The 22,402-nt window shown below is 39.0% G+C and overlaps 1 protein-coding gene across 1 annotated transcript; it reads right to left on the reverse strand.

Annotated features, from left to right (window-relative positions):
* Positions 1-354: 354 nt before the first annotated feature.
* On the reverse strand, positions 355-21,440 carry LOC135711468 (uncharacterized). The gene is made up of 4 exons (XM_065234321.1): positions 21,305-21,440; positions 10,599-10,864; positions 742-976; positions 355-624 (listed from the first exon to the last, which is right to left on the reverse strand). Exons 1-4 carry the CDS (start codon positions 21,335-21,337, stop codon positions 493-495), a joined length of 666 nt encoding a protein of 221 aa, XP_065090393.1. The 5' UTR covers positions 21,338-21,440; the 3' UTR covers positions 355-492.
* Between the last annotated feature and the right edge of the window lie 962 nt (positions 21,441-22,402).

The following is a 22,402-nucleotide window of genomic DNA, read 5'->3' on the forward strand; positions in this document are numbered from 1 at the left end:
GTGGCCAATTCTTGTTTCACAGACTCCTTCCTACCAGGTTTTCTTTATCCCCAGGCTCGAATGCCATCGTGACAACGTGGAAGACTAACTTAATTTAATGAAGAATAAGAAGAAGGAAACTGACATTTTTTTCGCTGTTAAATTATTGAAAAAAAAGCCCGGAAAAAGTGTAATTTTAATGTGTAACTTGAGTAAGAAACTAGGTGAAGATGAAGAAGAAGAGAGAAACAAGTTGTTGTTTATATTTAAGTACCATATCGATATATGTAGGAAACGAAAATAAAAGAGAGATTTTATAAACAAAGTAACTGAGTCTCGTTTTATTACAGTTAACAAAACCTAACGTACTAAAAACGATTGCACACTAGAAAACGGTTACGTACTAAAATCCTAATAATAAACAAAAATATATATATCAATCAGACTGTCGTCGTCGCTGCTGAACTGAACAGCTTGAGAAATTTATGGAAGATATACTCGGACAGGACCGACCTATAGTGGTACACCATAGCTGTTGCTGGGAGTTTGACTCGGAGGCGCTCCATAGTCTCCGCTGATAGACGGGGCGTTTCCTGCGGGAGAACCGCTCTCCGGATATGGACCTCCGGGGTTCCCTTCCTGTTTCTGTAGTTGTTTCGGGACCGACAGCAGTACGTAGATGGAAAAGAGGGAGAAAATTAAGAATTTTACGTTGAGTGACTCGCCAGCAGCAATGGTGGTGGGATTGTTGTGCGAAATCACCTGCGTTTTGTAGCGGATGAAGTAGACTTCCGGCTTGGATGGGGGCGTTGGCGCAGGCGTCGGGATGACAATTTCCGGTTGTTCGTCCTGCTTTTTGACTAGAACGTATACGAGGGTCTTTTCTTCGTTCTGCGGCAGGAGGGGAATCACCGGTGGGGCTTGCGACGGCGGCGATGGCGCCTTGATGAAGACGATCTTGTAGTGCTTCTGGGGAGGTGGGACGGTGAATGGTTTGCTGGAATGTTGGTATATAGTTAGATTGTTGTTAAGGTAGTAGGAATATCTTAAATGGGTGGTTCACTGAAGATTGGAAATATTATTGCATCGCTCACACAAAAGAGCGATCTGCAGTACAATAGTCAGCGAACGGTGGGTGACTTGTATGCGCGATCAAGTGATGAACCCGATGAATTGCACAAAATAGCTCAGAATGAGTGATTATTTTGGAGTAAAGTCACGCTGCCGCTCATCGTAAGTCGGTCCCATTTGCGTTTTTGTCAAAACGGATTTTTGACTTAGGACTACATCTGTACATTTTATGCAAGCCGAAAATGGAACATGTAACAAAATTATGAAAGATTTTGAACGTTAATAACTCAGCTGCCCCTGGACCAATTTCAATAATTTTATCACCAATCGATCAGAAATATTTCAACACATCTGTTAAATTTAAGGCTTTATCATTTTTCAAAATGTCACTATTGAAAATTGCACGAATGTATTATATAAGACCACGTAGTCCTTCGTCACCATTGCGTACAACCACATAGGGCTGTCCCTTGTAGTTTTTCGAAGGAAAAGGTACACACTTAGAAATAACTACTTTTATCCGAGACGTAATCCATGTTGGACGTAAATCATGAAACGTAAACAAACATTTCATGTAAAATTAAGTGTTTTCAAACCGAAAAATAAGCAAATCGACGAAGAGAACGTTTGATTGAATAGATTTTAATGATTTTTTCAGGTGATTCTTATGTCAAAAGGGCCGCATACATGTGTCAGCTTACATTAACCATAAACCATAACCAGGACCATAATGTCGCTTACAGGGCCGCTTACATTAACCATAAAAATGTTATGGTTAATTTGCTTAATGACGTGTTCGGGGTATCATCCAAACCATTTGTGGAAAAGCTCAATCATTTGGGTTATCGTTCGTTTATGGTTTTTTTTTATTGAGGCTGTGAACCACAGGGAAAATTTACGGAGGTACAAAACCTCATGTACCGGTCGATGGCTCAAAATTCTAACCACATCTGTAAATGGTTCCGGCAAGGCCCCAAAAAGGACACTTCCAAAACTTCATGTACTGGTATCGTCCGCCGGCTCAAAATTTATGATTTTGCATCCAGACGTAAATAGGCATCACCTCATGGACCAACAGGTGGATCTTTCCACATCTGGATACCCTTAACTGGTTCCGGAAGGGCCTAAAAAGGACACTTCCATAACCCCATGTACTGCTACCGTCCGACGGCTCAAATTTCCGGAGAACTTCGAGATTAGGGCGTAATTGCTTTTTTAAACAAACATGTCAACCACCGATTTCTCGTGAATTAAAGCTCAATCTCGAAAACTAACAACACACACAGGTAGAAGACTGACTCCTCTATCCTTTGGTATAGTTTGTTTGCAAGATTAAACTTTTATTCGCGAGCAATCGGCGATTGACGTGTTTGTTTACAAAAGCAATTACGCGCAAATCTCAAAGTTCTCCGGATTTGATGATTTTTCATCCAGAAGCAAATAAGCATCATGTCAGTATCCAGATGTGGCCTGTTTATTCATGGCATCATGTCTATTTACTTCTGGATGAAAAGTCATAAATTTTGAGTTGTCTTTCGGTACCAGTACATGAGGTTTTGGAAGTTTTCTTTTTGGGATCCGGATGTGGCCAGATCCACCTGTAGATCCATGGTATGATGTCTAGAATATCGGATGAAGAATCATAAACTTTAGGCCGTCGGATGGTACCAGTAAATGAAGTTTTGGAAGTGTCGTTATGTGCTCTTTCGGAACTAAACGGCCAAATTAAAAAAAAAATCTGGTCAGGGTGCTATTCTAGGAACCTTCATCTTTCATTCGAGGCGATAGATCAAGAATTGGTTCAAACATTGATTTTTGGGAGCGAGTTGCAGTCTGGGTCTTTGAGACCCACTTATGCACAATGTGTCATTTTTGTTGTAGTGCCACTCCTAGAGGTCGCTGAAAGCTTCTTTTTGCAGCAAAATGTTCGTTTCCGAAAGTTAGTAAATTTCAGGAAATTTCAGGTCTCTAACATATTTTGTTACAAACGTAATACTTGTTTTAAGTTTACGCCGGGTTTCAAAAAATACCTCAACGCGCTAGGGAGGTTAAGAAGGACTTGACGTAGATGATCAATGAAATTTTTTTTTCATTTAAAATATTTGTTATGTATTTGGTCAGAAAAATTTGTCTACAACTTTTCCTTCAAACAATATGATGGTGCATTTTATTCATGATGCCAAAAATCATGAAAGTAGTATAGCTTGAAAGATCTGCTCATGTTTGAAAGAACGATAATACTTAAAAAAAAGTAAGAGGTTGGATCCAAGACACGACCGTAGATTTGACGTAGGATTACGTGCTCGGTATCGATATTCGGTGACTGTGCTAGGGAAACCATTTTGTCTCATCACGGAAATGCCTTGTTTTTCTGATATCAAAATTTCACATTATCGTGCACGGAATTTTTGGTTTTTGCAATAGATAATAAAAAAAGCGAAAATTGATTGGCGGAATTTCTTGCTAAAATTTTCCAATCGCGTCTTGCTTTTTTCTAGCGTCCTGGAGAAAACCTTACATTAATTCAAAGTGTTTCTGGTTAATTGACAAGGTCATGTGGTATTCGGTCATTGCGAGAGTTTGTATGAACCACTTCTCGCTGTTACGCATTTGACCACAAACCTTTGATTGCTGGTATCAAAGAGCTTTGGGAGTGATGTGGCTGGCAGCAAGGTGAGCGAACTTTCAATGAAAATCAACTCTTAAACAACAATAATTTATGGTGAGCCGGCGCCGGTGGTGTAGAGGTAAGCGTGATTGCTTTCTTACACCCTAATGGGTCTGGGTTCAATCCCAGTCGAGGTCGGTGGGATTTTTCTGAGGCATAAAAATCTCTGGTCACGTCTTCCTTCGGAAGGGAAGTAAAGCCGTTGGTCCCGGCCCATGTGTGTTGAATGGGTGCGATATCCTACGCAGGTGTGGAAGCTGCCTTACTGCACATTCGATTGCCATCAATGGATGGCAATCGATGTCCGTCGGTGATTGGCACTAGATTGCGGAACAGAGACCGACGTTAAATAAAGGAAAAAAAAAAAAAATAATTTATGGTGGTCCTGAAAAGAATTTTTTTTCCGTGATGGTTGAGTAGTGCTGAGCGGATGAGGCTGGTGAGCTGAATGTTGTTTGGAACGAGGGTGACGCGCTTGGCATAGTTGGTTCACAGTGACTAACGAAGAGCTAGTGAATCCGATCAGTAGCGGTGCGGTTTCTTCTTCCTTCGGTGAATCGAGGGCTCTTGAGGGCTGCTTGCTTGGAGCCTTTCGTTGTGTACTGGAGAAAAATGTACAACGCCACGCTTTTTGCAGGTCATCGGTGATAATTTTGATCACTACTGCAACAGTTGGACATTTGTGTAATTTCCAATAGTGACCTATTGAAAATTGATAAAGTGATCATTTGAGTAGATTGATAGAAAAATTTCGAATCGATTGGTTTTCTAAGAATTAAAATACATCCGCTATTCACAGAGTTATAAGTTGTCAAAACCTGACCACTTTTCGTAACGCAGTCGATTTTGGTTTTTTTTTTTTATTGCACCCCCAATATGTTGCCGAAAGACGTAATCCTACGTCAAAACATCACATTCCAATACCAGTGTTAATAAGAATGTTCTCACGGGTGCAAAAATCAAGAATTTCGTCGTAGCTCACATCAATGTGATGAATATATGCACACTACGAAAAAGTCATGTACATTTCGGTTCCCTGAGACCAACACATGTGAGCGGCCCTTTTGACATAAGAATCAGTTGAAAGAAACGAGAAAATCAATTCAACCAAGCGTTCTCTGCGTCGAGTTGCTTATGTTTCGGTTTGAGAACACTTAATTTTACATGAAACGTTTGTTTACGTTCCATGATTTACGTCCAATTTGGACTACGACTCACGTAAAAGTAATTATTTCTGAGTGTGTGTGTTAGGATGACTACTCTTTCTAGCATTCAGCACTGTGATGCAAGTGTTAAAGAGTGAGCTGTTCTGTTCTGCATACCTCCATCAGTTTGCCCAAAAGCGTAGTTACGATCAGTGCTGCGTGCTGTCAACAATGTCAATTGACCGTAAGATATTGGTCTAGCACTGAATTTCGCTTCCGACACTGATATTGGTAGTAGGCATGATATCAGATGGTTCGGCTTTGATATTACCATAGAGGTAACTCTAAGACTAGAAGGTCCCAAAGAAGCCTGCTCAAGTTTTTGGCTCAGCTCCGGTACTATCTTCGGTCCCAAGCTAATCGATGCACCCCTCGAAATATAGGAAAATTCATGAACCCTTCATTTTATCTGTCAAACTTTCATAGCAAATCAAAACAAACATAGAATTTCGACTAGAATGGGGTACGCTTATAGATTTACTTGGGACCAATAGGCTAGTCAAGTAGTGAGCCAATTTAAAATCGTTAGTTGCCAGCGGTTGATATTACTATCCATATGAATATCCCCAGGGAAAAGATGAAAATCTTATTTTTATCTCAATAAATCAACTATTACTGATCAGTTTTTTAATGATCGGTACTCGATTGGCTTGCGTACTTATACAATGTTCACACGGCCATACCCTAACGGAACTATCAACTCTATATTTTCATCTCCTCATCTATCGTATAAAATGACCACTCTAATAGCGAATTCGTTTATTATTCAGTTCCAACCTGGATCGGGTATCAAGATTGGGTCTGCTTGTTTTCTAGCAAACGTCAGTTTGATCGTTTGTTTTTAAAACCTGGCACGGGTCGAGTTTCACACTGGCAAAAAGTTCGGGTTCGCACGGGTTGGAACTGGTTCCAACCCCGATAATAAACGAATTCGCTATAAGTCTGATATTAATGGCAGTACAACAAGCTTTGCGATAACTGCAAAAACGATAGAGAAGTTTCTAGAAAGAAGGAAAGGATAGTGAACCTTAGGGCAGTTCCATCAGGTGATTTGGACGGGGAGAGTGGGATTGCCAATTCCCTGTTGATATCGTTTCGTGGATAAAGGGCGTGCTCTTCTTTCCACTCATTGGGGCATCTTCCTGCTTGGGGGCTTGTCTTTTTGACTAATTGTGCGATCATGTTGCTGGCAGGAGATTCTTTACTGTTCCGCAGATGTGTATATGCGAATCAATCCACCCAATCCGTTTTTGGATCTTCATACAACGACATGTTGAGGACAATCAGAGGCTATTAAGCTTGATAAAAACAAACAGAAAATTTTGAGAAATTTTAGGAAATTTTTGAGAAATTTTAAGCAATTCTGAAGCCCTCAGAACAGTCCAGGAGATTTTTTTTTTCAGTAAATTTACTCGCATTTTTTCTCAGCGTTCACTTGGTATTCTCCCAAAGTTCCCATGGCATTTTACAAGATATTCCATAAATTTCTGAAATTCGTCTCAGATTTCGCTTTGACTGGAATTACCTTGACATTCTACTCTGTTTTTCTGGAATAATTCTCAGAATTTTCATTGAATTTATTTCAGAATCCCGTTTGAAATTCACTCCTTCCCTTGTAATTCTCACATTGAAAGTTTCCTAAGAATTAATTGACAGTTCTCCTCAGATTTCTCCTCAAACTATGTTTGGCAAGCTCTCGTAGAATTCTTTTCCGATTGGTTTTGAAGTTCTTCTGGGTTTTTTTTTTCTTATCTAGTTCTTTTATTTGAAAGGCTCGATTAGGTTAGCTTTACGGAGCCGATAATTAATGGTTCATTGTTTGTAAAAAAAATCACTTACATATTTCTATGTCTAGTAGGAGTAAGGCTTAATGCTCGCGGCTTACCCGAGATTGGAGGGGGCATAAATTTAAGATTTAATTGTAATCCTTCATTAAGCATACCCCCACCCCATACTCTGTGCTCTCCCACCTTCTATGTATTCTCCTAAAATTTACAAGGAATATTTTCCGCCTTATAACCGCCAGGAAGCCTGGAAGCGACGGCAATCGTAATCCGGACGTGGCAGCGACGACGAAGAAGGTGGCAGTGAAATATAAGCGGAATCCAAACCTCTCCATCCGGGACGTCGCTGACAAGCTCAATGTCTTCCATACTACTGTGCAGCGGGTCAAGAAACGAGCCGGGTTGTCGACGTTTAAGAAGGTGAAGGTGGCAAACCGAGATTACAAACAAAACACGTCGGAAAAGCAGCGATCCCGAAAGCTGTATACGAATCTGCTCACATAGTTCGCTTGTGTCGTCATGGACGACGCAACTTATGCGAAGGTGGATTTCAAGTAGCTTCCAGGACAGGAGTTTTATATCGCATCAGAAAAAGGGAAGGTAGCTGAAATTTTCAAAACAATTAAATTATCGAAGTTCCCGAAAAAAAATATCTCGTCTGGCAGGCCATATTTATGCACGTGTGGTCTAAAAAGCGGCATTTTCATTACTACGGGAACCATCAATCAAGAGATCTACGTCCAGGAGTGCCTGGAAAAACGGGTGCTACCATTCCTAAAGCAACATAATAGACCTGTGCTGTTCTGGCCGGACTTGGCGAGCTGCCACTATGGGAAAAAGGCAATCGAGTGGTACGATGCGAACAACATGGTTGTGGTACCCAAAGACCATAACCCTCCCAACAGCCCAGAACTCCGCCCTATCGAATGGTATTGGGCCTTGGTCAAACTGAAAAACAAATCGGGTTTTAATACCATTATTTAGCACCGCTTGATAGCTACTAATCCTGTAGGAAAATTCCGCATAATCGAGAAAAAATCATTAAAAATAACTTGATTTTCGAAACGGCCGATCAACGAAATTTTTCAATTCAATAATAGGCCCACACACTAAAACGGCCAACTATTTATTTATTTCATTTCATTGATAGGCCTAGTGACGTAGAAGGGCCGATGATTGAAAATTTTCAAACCAAAGCTAGGCCCTACTGCTTGAGGCAGGGTCGATGATTTGTTTTGAATGTATTTGACGTTGCGAAAAGGCTTAGCAAAGGGCGTACCATTTCTGATGACAAGCACAACGGCTTAACAAAAAGGGCCTATCCATTGAAAGATTCACAAAAAAGGCTTATTAATTTATGAAATTAAAATATTATCGATTTTCATATATTTTTGAAAGGTTTTCAAATATTTTAGATGTTGTATACTGAACAATGTGAACAATATAAGTGCATAAAATACTTCAATTGTCTTAAATATGAATTGAATAGTGGCGGAATTTTTTTAAATTCATTTTCTGGTTTGTTTCCGTTTTGGACTTAGGACCATTTCAAATGTTACTCTAGAAATAACAAATTTTTAGCGATGGGCCCAATCTTAGATCCATAGGCCAACATTAGAGCCATTTTCCCTACGTCATGAAACCTCTACTGAGGGGTACTCTAAGAGAGACAAGCGATTGAAAATATCTTTGTAGACTCCGACTGAGCCTCTAGAATACGGTGAAGCTGTTAGACTTCAACAGAAAAAGAAAACTAGCAGTCTCATCGTCGCATTGATTTTTTCGATTGATCACTTAGTGATTTTCTCAAAGGATTTTTTCCAACTCCCTTGGAATGAGCCTTAGAAAATTTGGGAAAAATATGCATATTCCAGAACCAGAAAAAAACATGTCAAACCTGGTCCCACCTCTTACCGCTACAACGGTTTGAGGTATAGGAAATTATTCAAGCTGTTGTTTAAATCAGGAGCAGCTACATATTTCTACTCCTATAAAAAAAGTAAAATAAATTACATTTGAAACTGCTGCAGCATGGTGTCAGTCAGGTGAACGTGTTCCAAAAACTTTGCCCATTTTTGATATTATGGCCAACGTGCAATAACACATGCAGTAATTATCACCGAGACGTGTACTTCTCAGAAGACATTGGACTTGGCCACACTTTTATCGGTTAACATACCCGTAAACCATCCCACCGATGCTACTTTGTTGCTACGGGTAGTAAAAAAGTAATGAGCAATCCTCATCCTCACACATCGATGAGCTCGGATAACTTCAAGTGACTACAACAGCCAAATTACATATATGCAAATGACTGTGCTGGTACCGTCTACCGCATATAGCATTGTTTTTTGGTTCCCCTTCGATGCAAGTGACAGTCGGGTTCGGTTTCGGCGTCAATTTTGATCGCACCATTTCCACGAATTACATTCGAGCGCATCGCTAATTGGTTGAATTTGTCCACGTTTTGTTCAGCAGTGCCGCGCCGCCCAACAACCATCTTCACTCTTAGTTTTACCAGTTGAAAGGCGCAGCCTATGCACACTCAATTAAGCAATTCAATTCTTTTACAACCTGTTGATTTATACTTTTTTTTTACGTTTCAACATTCAGCCATTTTCTGTTTTTCACTGCTGGAATTATCCGCAGCAGCAGCAGCATCCAGCATGGATTGCAATTTGTAATTTATTTGCACGCGAATCGGCTCATCGCGTCTTCCACGTGGGAAATCTATCAAAAGAAGATCATGCACTCGCTCATTTGCGTACTTATGCAAACATTCTCGTCTAAACAAATGTTCCTATTTAGTTCGGTTGGTTAAAAAAACAACATGTTGATGCCATTGGTTGGTTGGTTGGTTGGTTGGTTGGTAGGCACGCGCTCGGCAAGGTCTAATTTGTATGCTAATCAGTATAGGTCGGTGAGGTGGTGTAGCATTAAACCGACCCGAAGAATTTATATGCACATTCAATTTCGACAGATTTGGACCAGATCATCTGTCTGCCGTATTGCCACCAGTCAGCGGTCTTGAGAGGTGCAATCCACCCAGCAAGAGAGATGAAGATTGGAGGTATGTTGTGCCGAGGAAGAAACTGGTTGCCCTCGTGGCTTGGGAACAGAAGCAGAAATGATTAATAAGAGTTGGAACTTCTTTCTTGAGTCAGCATAATTAAGTGAGGATTTGGAATTTCGGAAGATCTGATGGCTGGTGCCGTTTGCTTAGTTAGATAAGATGGAACCGTTCGAATTTTAACGCTCTGGTTCTAGTTAAGTGCATTGTGTAAAACGAGCAGGTATCGGAACATGGCATCAAATGGGTGTTGTGTAACATGTTCTTAATATTGTGAAGAAATTGGAGTAGCTATATGTCAAACACAAAGCAAACTCAACATCCATCAAGCCCTCCCTTTATATCACTCTTTTAGTTCCTCTTAACCTCTTACGCCCCAAACGCAACTAATCGAAGCGATATAAAACATGCCAACCAAATGTAGGAAAAAGCCACCTTCATTAGCGACCACGTTTGATTGAGAATTTCGCGCGTAAGCACGTTCCATTCAAAGCTCGCCAGATGTGCCAATCGTGGCGACAACAAAAGCCACCGTTGTCGTCTCCATTGATCAACCGTAGATCGGTGGTCGTCGCAGATGAGTAGACGACTTTTGCGGGGTGCATGGATGCTTTATGCGGTAACCACCCATCAGGAGGAGCCTTTGGGCGATGCTGCTATTAATGATGCTTCGGTTCGAAGAAGGTCAAGTCATAGTCAGTGTGACCCTCTCGAACGCGGAGGTCATCGGATTTACGTTTTTACATAATACCGACAACTGTTTTACCATGCATTTGGCAACAAGATTACCTATGCTATACATATGTGGTTTTCGTACTTACCGGGTGGCAGGGATATCTTGCTCTGGTGGAGCAACGTGCACGTAAACGTGTTTGTGGATGATGGGCGCTTGCGTTGGTGGGCCGTACTCTGAAGTCGCTGAGGCGTAGCTGTTGACGGAGATGGATGGCGGTAGCGGCGGTGGTCCATAGCTGTAGCCTCCACTCGGAGGCTCCGGTCTGGATGGGGGATAGGGACCGCCAGGACCTCCACCACCGACCGGAGGCTCTGGACGGGCTTCCAGGAACGTTGGAGCGAAGGATGTGAACTGAAATGGTGGAATGAAATGGCAAAATCGTTACTAGGGTCAGCAGGTATAATACGCCCCCTTAGGGAAAAACTGTTATATTTGTGCCGTTTTCACTTCAATGCCGTTGATCCGTTGCTTTGAAAGTTAGGACACAAGTAACCAAAAGTTCTGATTAAAGGGTATTTGAGGCTTAAGCAGCTATTTTCTTTCTTTGTTGGGATTTGAACCGCTGCGACCATTGATCTATTGTGGTAGCAGCTTGGTTGTAGGTGGCCTTATAGAATTTTAAGCAGCCCCTCACTTTTAAGTCATTATAACCATAACTGAACAGCATTCTAAGCAGATTGAAAAATGAGTAGAGTAGGTTTTTGTGCTTTACACCAATTTTGTAGTTAGTTCGAAGTTTTATGAAAGTTAATTCTAAAGTTAGGTCTTTATGCAAGTCATTTCTTAAGCCAGGAGTGATTGTGTATTGATTTATCAGCATTAGTAGTAGTATTAGAACTGTTTGAAGAATTAAGCCCAGTCCTTCTGCGTGAGAGCCCCAGTACGAACCGCTACGCCATCTGAGAAATATTAAAGTGAGCTGTTGTCCCGCCTACTGTTGGAGTTTTCAGTGCCAGCTGACTGACTTGAATGCGAAACACAATACACTTGTGGCGCAGTGGTTAGCGTGTGTAGATCGCATGTTAAATACACGGCTTCAAATCCAGGAAATTGCTCCGCTAGAAACTTATTTGGAACTTTATTCTGGTCATGTTTTCAGCGTTGCCTGAAGTTCCTAAGAATGTGCTTGGAAATGTTTTTTGGGAACTTTATTTAAACTTCAAGCTGCTAAGAGTACGCAACGGAACTTTTGGAGCCTGAAGATCCTCGTGTGCTTGCTATAGCTTCTAAAGTAGCTAGAAAGTTCTGTTGGAATCAGTGTTGGCAAAATCAGCAATCAAATAATATTTTTCTGCTCTCATACGCTCTCAATATCACGCGTGATTTTGGAACAAAATATCATGCTTGATATTGATTTTACAAGCTCCTTTGATATTGCGAGACTATTCACAACGCGCAAAAATCAAGTTGAGAGCTGACTCGACCGTCCCACATCGTTTTTTTAGAAAGAGAAAGTATAGTTTGCTATCTCTTTTTAATCTTCACCGATGGCAGACACGAAGGGACTGCTGCCAGCCGTTATGGAAGTTTCAGTTTCATTCGGCAAAATGCAAAAATCATTAAACTTAATATCACCATAGTTAGATGAGATTTGCAGTTGGTGAGTTTTGTTAGCTTGACATTCCGAGCAGCGATATCACAGCTTGTAAGATGTTTGCTTGTTGATTTTTGTCTACGAAAATCAAGTGTGATCTTGGACAGTGATGAGATTTGATTTTTTGATATTTTTCCAACACTGGTTGGAACTTTATATGCGCTTTATGGAACATGAAAGTGAGTTTTATCGTGGAATGCGGAACTTTTGGTTGCTTGAGAAGAAAGTTTTGTCGGAACTTTATGAAACTTGAAAGTTCTGTCGAAGCTTTATTTGAACTTTATGAAACTTGAAGGTTCTGTCAAGTTCAAGGTTCTTTATTCGAAATTTATGGAACTTGAAAGTGAGTGCGGAACTTTTGGTTGGTTGCGAAGTAACTTGTTATCATTTTTTTCCTTCGTTGGTAGCTAGCATAGAAGATAGGAAACATATTTCGACAAAACCCAACATTCTAGGTTCTTCAAATACGTGGTGCAATATGCTCTATCTGTCATATAATTTGCTTCTACAACAAAATGACCATACTAAAAGGATAGTATGCCCCACAACGAAGTTGTGACATACCCCAGAGCGTCAATATTAGAAGTCTTAGACTGCACAAAGATGGAATAAATATCTTTTTAAGGCTCCGTTCCATTTGATGAATTTTCACTTACATTTGACAGATGTTTTTTTTAAATAAACCTGCTATTGTACCAGACTTATTTTTGACCAGGAATCAATTTTGACAAACACCACCTCGAAAATCGGATGATCAACAACAGAGGGATTTTCGAAAATTATAATTTATTTTCGAAGTGTCAAATGTAAGTGAAAATTTACCAAATGGAACACAGCCCAAAATGACGTAGGGAAAATGACGGCTTCGGCATGACAGACTATTTTCGGCAACACAAATTGAAACACTATTTTCACTGGATTTTCTAACGAAAACACTTCGCTGAATGCATGCAAACGATTCTTTATGCTTTCAGCTTCACTTTGACTATATTTTTACCACTGAGAAAAAGCAATCTAGCAAGGTTTTCTTAAAATGCAACACACGCACTACAAATTGTAGCTGATTTCGAGTTGCCGATAATAGAACAGCAGATTTACATGCAGTTCAAATGGAACGGCTGCCGAAGAAAAACTGGTTGCCGACAATACTCGCTCTCACTAGAGAAGATTGGAGCTTTGTAAAAGCGTTTCAAAACAGTTTTTGACAATTCTTTCGACTGAAATTGTTAGAGCAGCTGGCAGCAAAAGATTGTAAACAAACCAATACTGCATATGTGTGCGTTCCTTAGAGAAAAAGGCTATAGAAAGAAGGTCGCTGCTTAGGTTGCCGAGAATACGTAAATTCCCCTACACAATTACATCGAAAGCATGATTTTCAGAAGTTTTGTTTCCAATATTTATTTGCGGCAAAATGTCAAATGTCAAAATTTCACAGCAGAGTGTTCCCATCAAATAGTTCGATCCCCATCAATTTTTCATTTATGTGAAATCTGAATTCGATGATAAAAAATGGGGCCTGTCGCTCCTGACAATGGCGCGTAATCTGTTGGTGAACCGATGTAAATAATTACAGCAATTGACAGCTTGCATACAAACCATGGCTCCTTCCAAATCTAAGCATCAGAGGAATTCTATATCATGTGTGTTTGGAAGCCATTTTATAATGCTATAACATGAGCCTAAGAAAGAACCAATTGCATCATGGACGTAGGAGAAATAAATGGAAATGTGATTTTCTACTTCTGAAATAAATATAAGGACGCCATACAAAAATGTATGGGAAATTGGTCATTTTCGAAACATTATTTAGCATGTCAACAATAATCATTAAACTTCATTTCTGAAAAGTTGTTACCAGATCCAATCGCTAGAAGTTCTCGAACATCACATAAGCCATTGGTTGATCAGCGATGATCGCAAAGGAGATACATTACATTTAGGCTTCGTTACTCACCGACCTTTCGACCCAGAAAATGTTCGATTCATTTAAGGTGAAAGTTAATGCTTTTCCGTTGCTACTGAGTCCACACCCCTTCGAACCACACCCAAATTAAAAATGCACCTATACCAACAAGCATTGCAAATTAGCAAAATGGGAAGTATTGAAACTTTGACCATATTCGTAAATACAATATAATTATATAATTATAATAATTCTACTACTGAAATGACAGCTTCAATTCCAAGATTCCAAGTTCAGGGAAGTACTGCTGAAGTTCAGAGAAGTTCTGCCGAAGTTCAGGGAAGTTTTGCCGAACTTCAGGGAAGTCCTGCCAATGTTCAGGGAAGGCCTGCCGAACTTCGTGAAAGTCCTGCCGAAGTTCAGGGAAGTCCTGCCGTAGTTCAGGGAAGTCTTTTGAAGTTCAAAGAAGGCCTGCTGAAGTTCAGGGAAAACCTGTCAAAGTTCAAGGAAGTCCTTTCATTTTAATCCTTGGAAATCAGAGAAGCCCTGATGAAGTTCAGGGAACTCCTGATGAAGTTCAGGCGAGGGGCACGCAATACAAAGAACCAGTGCGTTGAAGTTAAAATGCAATCAAAAGTACTTAAAGTAATTAATGCGTTTTGAAGTAGTACTGACGGTAATTAAAATGAACTATCCGTACTTAATGTAATTAGAAGTATTGAAAATGTAATTAATGAACTTTAATTATGAAAAGTCGACTGTAATTAATGGACTTAAAAAGTTGTTAATGTTCTACACTGTGCAATTAATGTAATTAAAACAGTAGTTAATGGAATTATTTCAATTACAAAAGTTGCCTGCGTCGGAGTTAAATGTTATTGCGTGCCCCTAGAGTTCAGGAAACTCCTGTCGAAGTTCAGGGAAGGCCTGCCGAACCTCTGGGAAGTTCTGATGAAGTTCATGGAAGGCCTGCCGAAGTTCAGGGAAGTTCTGCCATTTCAATTCTTGGAAATCAGGGAAGTCCAGTTGAACTTAAGGGAAGCCATGCCGAAGTTCACAGATGTTCTGCCAAAGTTCAGGGAAGTTCTGCCAAAGTTCAGGCAAGTCCTATTAATGTTCAGAAAAGGTTTGCCGAGCTTCGTGAACGTTGTGCTGAATTTCAGGGAAGTCCTACCGTAGTTCAGGGAAGTCCTGCTGAAGTTGAGGGAATTCCTGTTGAAGTTCAGGGAAGTCTTGCCGAAGTTCAAGCAATGTCTGCCGAAGTTCAGTGAAGTCCCGCCATTTCAATTGTTGGAAATCAGGGAAGTCTTGATAAAATTCAGAGAACTCCTGCCAAAGTTCAGGAAAGGCATGCCGAACCTCAGGGAAATTCTGACGAAGTTCAGGGAAGTTCAGATAAAGTTCAGAAAAGTCCTTCCGAAGTCCAGGGAAGGCCTGCCGAAGTTCAGTGAACTCCTGCCGAAGCTCAGGGAAGGCCTGCCGAAGTGAGGAGAAGTACTGCCGAAGTTCAGAGAAGTTCTGCCGAAGTTTAAATAAGTTTTGCCGAAGTTGAGAGAAATTCTGCCGAAGTTCCTGCAGAATACCTCCATCAAATAGGCTGAAACGTTCACAGAATATCCTCGTATACTTGTGAAACAACTAGTGAAAATTGAGGATCGCTTTGGTTTAAAAAATATTTTATTTAGCAGTGGCAAAGGTTAGTGATTTCTAAAATAGTTCAATTTATCTAATTATCTTTAAAAAATATCCAGATATATCAGACTACCTCCATCAAAAAGGCTAAAATTTTCACAGAATATCCTCAAATGTACAAATGATAATTTTATCACAGTTTTCATGAAATAAAGGTTTTTTCCAAAACCCAGTGACAGTTCTCAAACTGATTGTTGCCCGATAAAGGCAGGTAGTGCTGGCAGTTCTAGTACTGCACTGCCAATATTGTATGCAAGTTGATTAGATAAAGTTCCAATAGCCAAGAAATAAAGATCGTTTGTTTCCAATTAAATAAAGTTTTGGTGATCTTGAGTGCCTACTTTTTGAGTGACTAGTGTCCGTGTGTGAACCCGAAATACCCCGCCGGAAAACCACGATCCTGCCCTAACACCCAGTCATCATAATCGAGTACCATTGGTTGTACATCGTTCTGCTTGAACCTGAAAAGTTATAAAACAGCGCGGCTATCGTGCCTCTGCTCATTTCTGCTTCGGACGGCGAGGCCGGCGAGCCTCCATATAAATGTCGGACAAAACCTAAAATGTTTTTGAATCTGGCAGAAAATCGCATATTTCGTAAATTTTGAGATGCTGATTCTTATTTTGACATCGAAAGTCATAACAATGTGAATTAATCCCCCTAAAGTGCGATTTTATCTTTCTGATAACAATGATTGATTATTTGTTAAGCCAGATTAGTTCATAATATTTTCTGTTTATTTAGGATGGTAAATTAATGATGGTCATCACAAACATAACAGAAAAATAACAATAATCAATAATCTAACAATTTCTGATTTATTTTACTCGGGTATTTAGTAAAATGAGGTAGAACTTATATAAAAAGAAAACGGATTAAGGCAAGTCAGTGGCTGTCGATACCCGAGCAAAAACCGATAACTAACCGATAACGTACGAATATCTTAATATGGTATGAATTCTTATTTTGATATGCTTGTAGTATCAAACCTTGTTTTGATATTATTCAGCTACCGAAATATTTTGTAAAATATCAGTTATTCTTTTTTTATACCTAGATTTGGTATTCATAAGTTCACGTAGGGAATGTAGGATAGGGAATATTTGAGTGTATATGGTCGTTTATTTGTTTAAAGATTTGCATTAACGATTATCCATGCAGCGGTAGAAAGGGTTAAAATTCTCAACCTCCAACCCCTTCAACATAATAACTGTTTATGTTTCATATACTAATCACCATGCTCCTCTTTTTTAACACATGCGTAGCTAAGCTTTTAAGCAAAAATAGATTTTACTCCCATTTCATCAGTTCGTGACCGATTTAGATGCATTAGCTTTCAATTGATCAGGAATTTGTTCACGTTATGTTTGTTATGTTTGAGCATAGTTCCTGATGAGTATTAAACTTATTTAAGATTACGTGGGGTTAAAACTATTGTAAATATTTTTTTAAATAAAACAAAAACTACCCATAACCTTAAAAATCTAAAACTAGAATATTTCCCCGATATATATGATGATGATGATGATGGTCCCACCTCTAACCCCTACAAAGGTTTGAGCTGGACGATTTATCTTTAAGATAATTAAATATGACAATTTAACCAGGTTTGCAAACAAAATCGAACTGGTTACAGTTGCAGATATAAATTTCCTCTGGAGTTCACAGTTGCTTCACAGCGATATAAATGTGGAAAAGCTCAGGCGTCCACCTCTTAGTTCGCCTTTTTGTCCACCTAAAATATTCATAAGTATTACAAGCAATCAAGAGTTAATGAACAATCAACAAAGCATCCTATTACACTAGTAACCCCGCAATCTGATGCTATCATAATTTTCAGCAATGTCAGGAATGCTCACGAACCCCCAACGTTTGCCAGAAAATTTACTACTAATTCAAGGTATCTTCCAAATAAGCTTCAATATTGCATTTTTTTTATCAAATGGCCTCTATATCCGTAATACGCGTACGAGGCTCAAACCTTTGTAGACTACTTTTTTTTTAATTAATCTACTATTAAATGAAAAATTAAAAATCCATCATCACCATCGTGGCGAACAGAAATAGTTTTTGCAGTGCTACAATAATTATTAAAAACTCGTTATGACAGCTATCCATATAAAATAATCCGTTAGAGATAACTTCGTCAAGATACATAATTTGTCATTTCATAAAAAAAAAAAATCACTGGCGAACTGTTCAAAAGACAGTTTTAACGTGTGAAATGCAGTATCTTTTAAATTCTGTAAGTGTTGCTGAACGTTTGATATGTCTAGGCATCGAATTGAAAACATTTATTCCTTTATAATATAACGAATTTTGTGAAGCACAAGTCAAGAAATGTGGTGTTCTTATTTCATCCACGTTTCTAGTATTATATCTATGAAAGTCACTTCCTCTTTCAATTCGTTCACACAAATATCGAGGCAGCAAACCGTTAAATACTTTAAAAATAAACACCATAGCCAAATATACAATTCTTTGCTTCACAGACAACCAAGGCGTCTAGCATAAAAGTTGAGGAAGTGAATCTATTACATCTCAAAATCAAACGCATCATTTTACCATGCTGTAATCTCGATATTTGTGCCAATGCAAGATATAAAATGGAAGGGCAAAAGTATAGGGAGGAGAGATGATTGATTTGTATAGCTGTATTTTACTGGCAATAGTTAAATCGTTTTTCAGTCGACATGGAATTCCAATTTTCTTGATAACATTGTCAATGTGAGAGTTGAACTTAAGTTTGTCATCAATAATCACGCCAAGATATTTAATCTCCCGAACGCGATCAAAAGTCTCATCATCAATTACAACAGAGACGTTCTCATTTACTCGATTCCGCGAAATTATCATAAATTTAGTTTTACTTGTATTCAATTTCAACTTCTTATACTTCAACCATCTACTTAGAGAACGCAAATTTTCATTCAAGTGTAAAACGGCATCATCTAAATCCTTAGCTGCAATGAATAACACAGTATCATCTGCAAAAAGATTAATGTCGCAAAATCGTAAAACACGTCACAAGTCATTAATATACATAATAGATAACAGGGGCCCTAATACACCTCCCTGGGGCACTCCAAAGTTATTCCCCACGGGATTGGAAACAGAATCATTAAAAACGGTCCGTTGAGTTCTGTCAGACAAATAGCTTTCAAACCATTTATATGCAGTACTCGTAATTCCAAAGCGCTTGATTGATCTTAACAATAAGGGCCTAGAAATTGTTTCAAAAGTGCGTAGATACTAAATTTTCAAGAAAAACTTTTTCAAAGAGGTACGTCTGTTTGTCTGTGGCCATAAGATCCGGACCGAGAGCCAATTGTATGGGTAAGGAGAATTGCAATTCCGATTGCAGCGCTAATTTACGGTGTCAACAACAGCCCGGTGCCGTTCTAGTCGAAATTCTAGTACTACACCATGTTTGTTTTAATTCACTATGAAAGTTTGACAGATAAAATGAAGGGCTGGTGGATTTTCCTATGTTTTGAGGGGATGCATCAATTAGCTTGGGACCGAAGAGAGTACCAGAACTGAGCCAAAAAGTGGAGCACGTTTCTTCGGGACCTTCTGGTCTTAGAGTTACCGCTATGGTTGAACCATAGAGGTAACTCTAAGACTAGTAGAATTTTGGCATAATGTTATTCAAAACACAAGAATCATTTTAGAATATTATTACTGACTTGTTTTGTGACATATAACGATAAAAAATAAAGATACAGAAGGTTGCTTATTAGACTGATGCAAAATTTGAAATTTCCGCTCCACAGTGCTCAAACGGTTCCAAATTGGGCCCTGATTAGCCTCCCAAAATTTGAACTCACTTAGTGAGAAACTGACTTGGCACAAACCATTTGAAGTTTATATGGGAATTACTATGAAGAAACCATAATTTCGGTTCATATCTATCTCAAAATTCACCAGTTCACTCTACTTTAGAAAATAATAGCTTAGCTTGTTGAAAATTTACTCAGCTACAACTTTGTTCAAGACCATTTTTCGATCAAATGTAAGGAACAAAAGTTATTAATGATTCAAGTCACTGATGTCATATGATTATGCTCAATCAACTATTCAGCAGGCAACATTGGTGTTTATGGCGCGTAGAATAGAGGATACAAATGATGACTACTATGTCACAAATCATGGCTACTATGTCACACAGAGTACAGTGTTGCCCACAATTTAGTTGCTTAATCTTGCCATAAGATTATTAATCTCTTAAACAATTCATAACTATTTAATTTGACGTTTGGCTGAAAAACGATTTTCTGCAAAGTTGTAGCTGATAAAAATTCCCATAAGAATAGTAATGGAATTTGTTAACAGTACAATATGTAAAAAGGCTAGAATACAATGAACAAAAAGTTTTGTTTTCCCATAGTAATTTCCATAAAAACTTCAACTGGTTTGTGCCAAGTCAGTTTCTTATCAAATGAGTTTAAACTTTCAGAGGCTAATCAGGACCCGATTTGAAGCCGTTTGAACACTGTGGAGCGAAAATTTCAAATTTTGCATCAGTCTATTGCTTATTCTGCAATTTAAATAATAGCTTACATTAAAAAAAAAAGATATTAAAACTAATAAAAGTACCATAATTAAATAAAATTATAACCAAAACGACCGAAAAGACTATTGAAATAACCGAGCAGACGCGACAGTGATATTTGGAACATTATTACATCATATCACGATTGATCAAACAGCGTAAATTTTGGTTGCCAGAAACTGCCATTTCCAGAGAAGTTTAAATTGCAACATCGGTGAAATTTTGTTTTAAAACCACTTTACAAAGCAAATGCAGCGATTTTCAATATTGCTGTCTTCAGAAAGTAATGTATTTTGATGATATTGAAAACTTTGTAGAACATATCGAATCTATTAGTTAAGATTTATGATGCACGAATGTACAAAAAAAAAACAGATTTTAAGCTAGTCCTGACAAAAATCCATTTAAATCTCGCTAAATTCATGACAAAGGAACTTAATGTCATATGCAAAGTTTCATAAAATTTATAGTTCTACAACTTTGCCTAAGATATAAACATGTGATTACAAAAAGTTAGTTTTTCTAAGTGTAATACTACCTTAATAAAATGTGTATGCATTTTTCAGAAGATGCAAAATAACATTTCAAGAAATTTCTCCAAAGACTTCTAAACGCTAAAACATCGCGAAAAGCGAGAAAACGGTTTTGACCATTTTGAAAGGTCCTACTGTGAACTGAACAATTAGACTTTTAAACGGTGTAAACATCAAACTTCCAATGCAAATGAAAACGGTTACAGGGGTTAAACATACATCGATTGAGGACCATTTTGCAAAATGAAATGATATTTTGTTCCACTACGTTCCACTTCCCCAACAGATATATTCACAAACGGTTTTGAAAGTCTATAAACAATGTGATTTCAAAGCCCTTCTTAGCTATTGCTGCTACGAGCCAATGTTTGTACACGGTTCCTTCGCCACAGGCGTTCACGTTTTCACTATTTCCAGGATAATCTCTCCATCATGTGTATGTCAAATTTTTAATAAAATCACCATCACAGTTCATCGACAGTCCATTGAATGTGAAATAATCTATAACACTCACCACTGTCACTATTCCCATCAACCTGACGATCATTTTCACTCTTTTGATTCACTGGTGGTTACTAGATATTCTAAGTAGAACTCCGTCCGGATACAGTTCTTGAAGCGCTGAAGATCCACTACAGCCCGAAGACCGTCTTTAATCGCTTTGTTTTGCGTTCGCTTTAATCCAACCAGTTGCACCGCTAGTGCAACACTAAACTGGGGTGGAAAATAATGATCTGATTTATATATCGACAAACGTACTAACCAACTACAATTGCTATTACTCCTCTCGGGGGTACCGAACCACGCGAAAACTCCCTCGTGTGAGTCATTCCCTCTGCACTAGCTAATAGCAACGATGAACGGAAAAGCAGCAGAAGAAGACGGTGACGAAGAAAAATGGAATAGAAAATGAAAATCTGAAGGCAGCAGCAACAGAAAGAAGCAAGAGGAAAATCTGAAAGTGACTTCGTCTGCGCGGGAGGAGAGGTTACATCAAAGTCGACGTCGTGTGGTGGTCGCCGGGGCTTTTAAGATTCTTGAGACCGACTGCCAGTGTCGGGTCCCAAGATTAAACGTGGCGGAACAATTAGTCCGTTTAGCATTTTGTTTTGTTCCTAGCAGGCGGCGAAAGAAGCACTTTACGAATTTGGATCACCCGGCTTTTTTTAAAGGGGTCAATCGATCGTCAGAGACCCATAATTTAGGGGACGGTAGAACGTGATACGCTCGTGTGACGTTCGCTTGACAGATTGGGGGTTACGTTGGTGGTGTGTTATCGTCTGGGGGTCATTTCGTAAGATCTTACCGAAATGAGGTTTTAACTTGTGTTAATACACGTTAGATATTAGATGCACCTTCATGTATAACAAGATCGTGATGCTCTCCACTCGAGATTCGTTTGCGGGTTAGGCAATGTCTGCGCTGCCAACTGGCTGAGTGCTAAGTAAGATGTGAGGCTGGTTAGATCAAGTGATCATGATATGCTGTCGGTTTGATTGCATTAATCACACATTTATGACTCTCGCGTGCTGTAGTTTACTGCACTCTGAGAACATGTAAAATACCCAACTTATAGTTATATAATTTGACAGTCGTGTACGTACATACATAG

Source organism: Ochlerotatus camptorhynchus, unplaced genomic scaffold, assembly GCF_037179485.1.
Source record: "Ochlerotatus camptorhynchus isolate MF236.1 unplaced genomic scaffold, CSIRO-AGI_Acam_v1.1 ptg000433l, whole genome shotgun sequence".
Taxonomy (NCBI): Eukaryota; Metazoa; Arthropoda; class Insecta; order Diptera; family Culicidae; genus Ochlerotatus; species Ochlerotatus camptorhynchus.

Bases quoted from the DNA above. Each gene is read 5' to 3' on its own strand.
- LOC135711468 (XM_065234321.1), bottom strand. From the start codon at position 21,337: ATGATCGTCAGGTTGATGGGAATAGTGACAGTG. The intron at 10,865-21,304 runs GTGAGTGTTATA...CCACCATTTCAG, and splicing joins TGATGGGAATAGTGACAGTG to TTCACATCCTTCGCTCCAAC. The intron at 625-741 runs GTGATTTCGCAC...AAACAACTACAG, and splicing joins TCATCCGCTACAAAACGCAG to AAACAGGAAGGGAACCCCGG.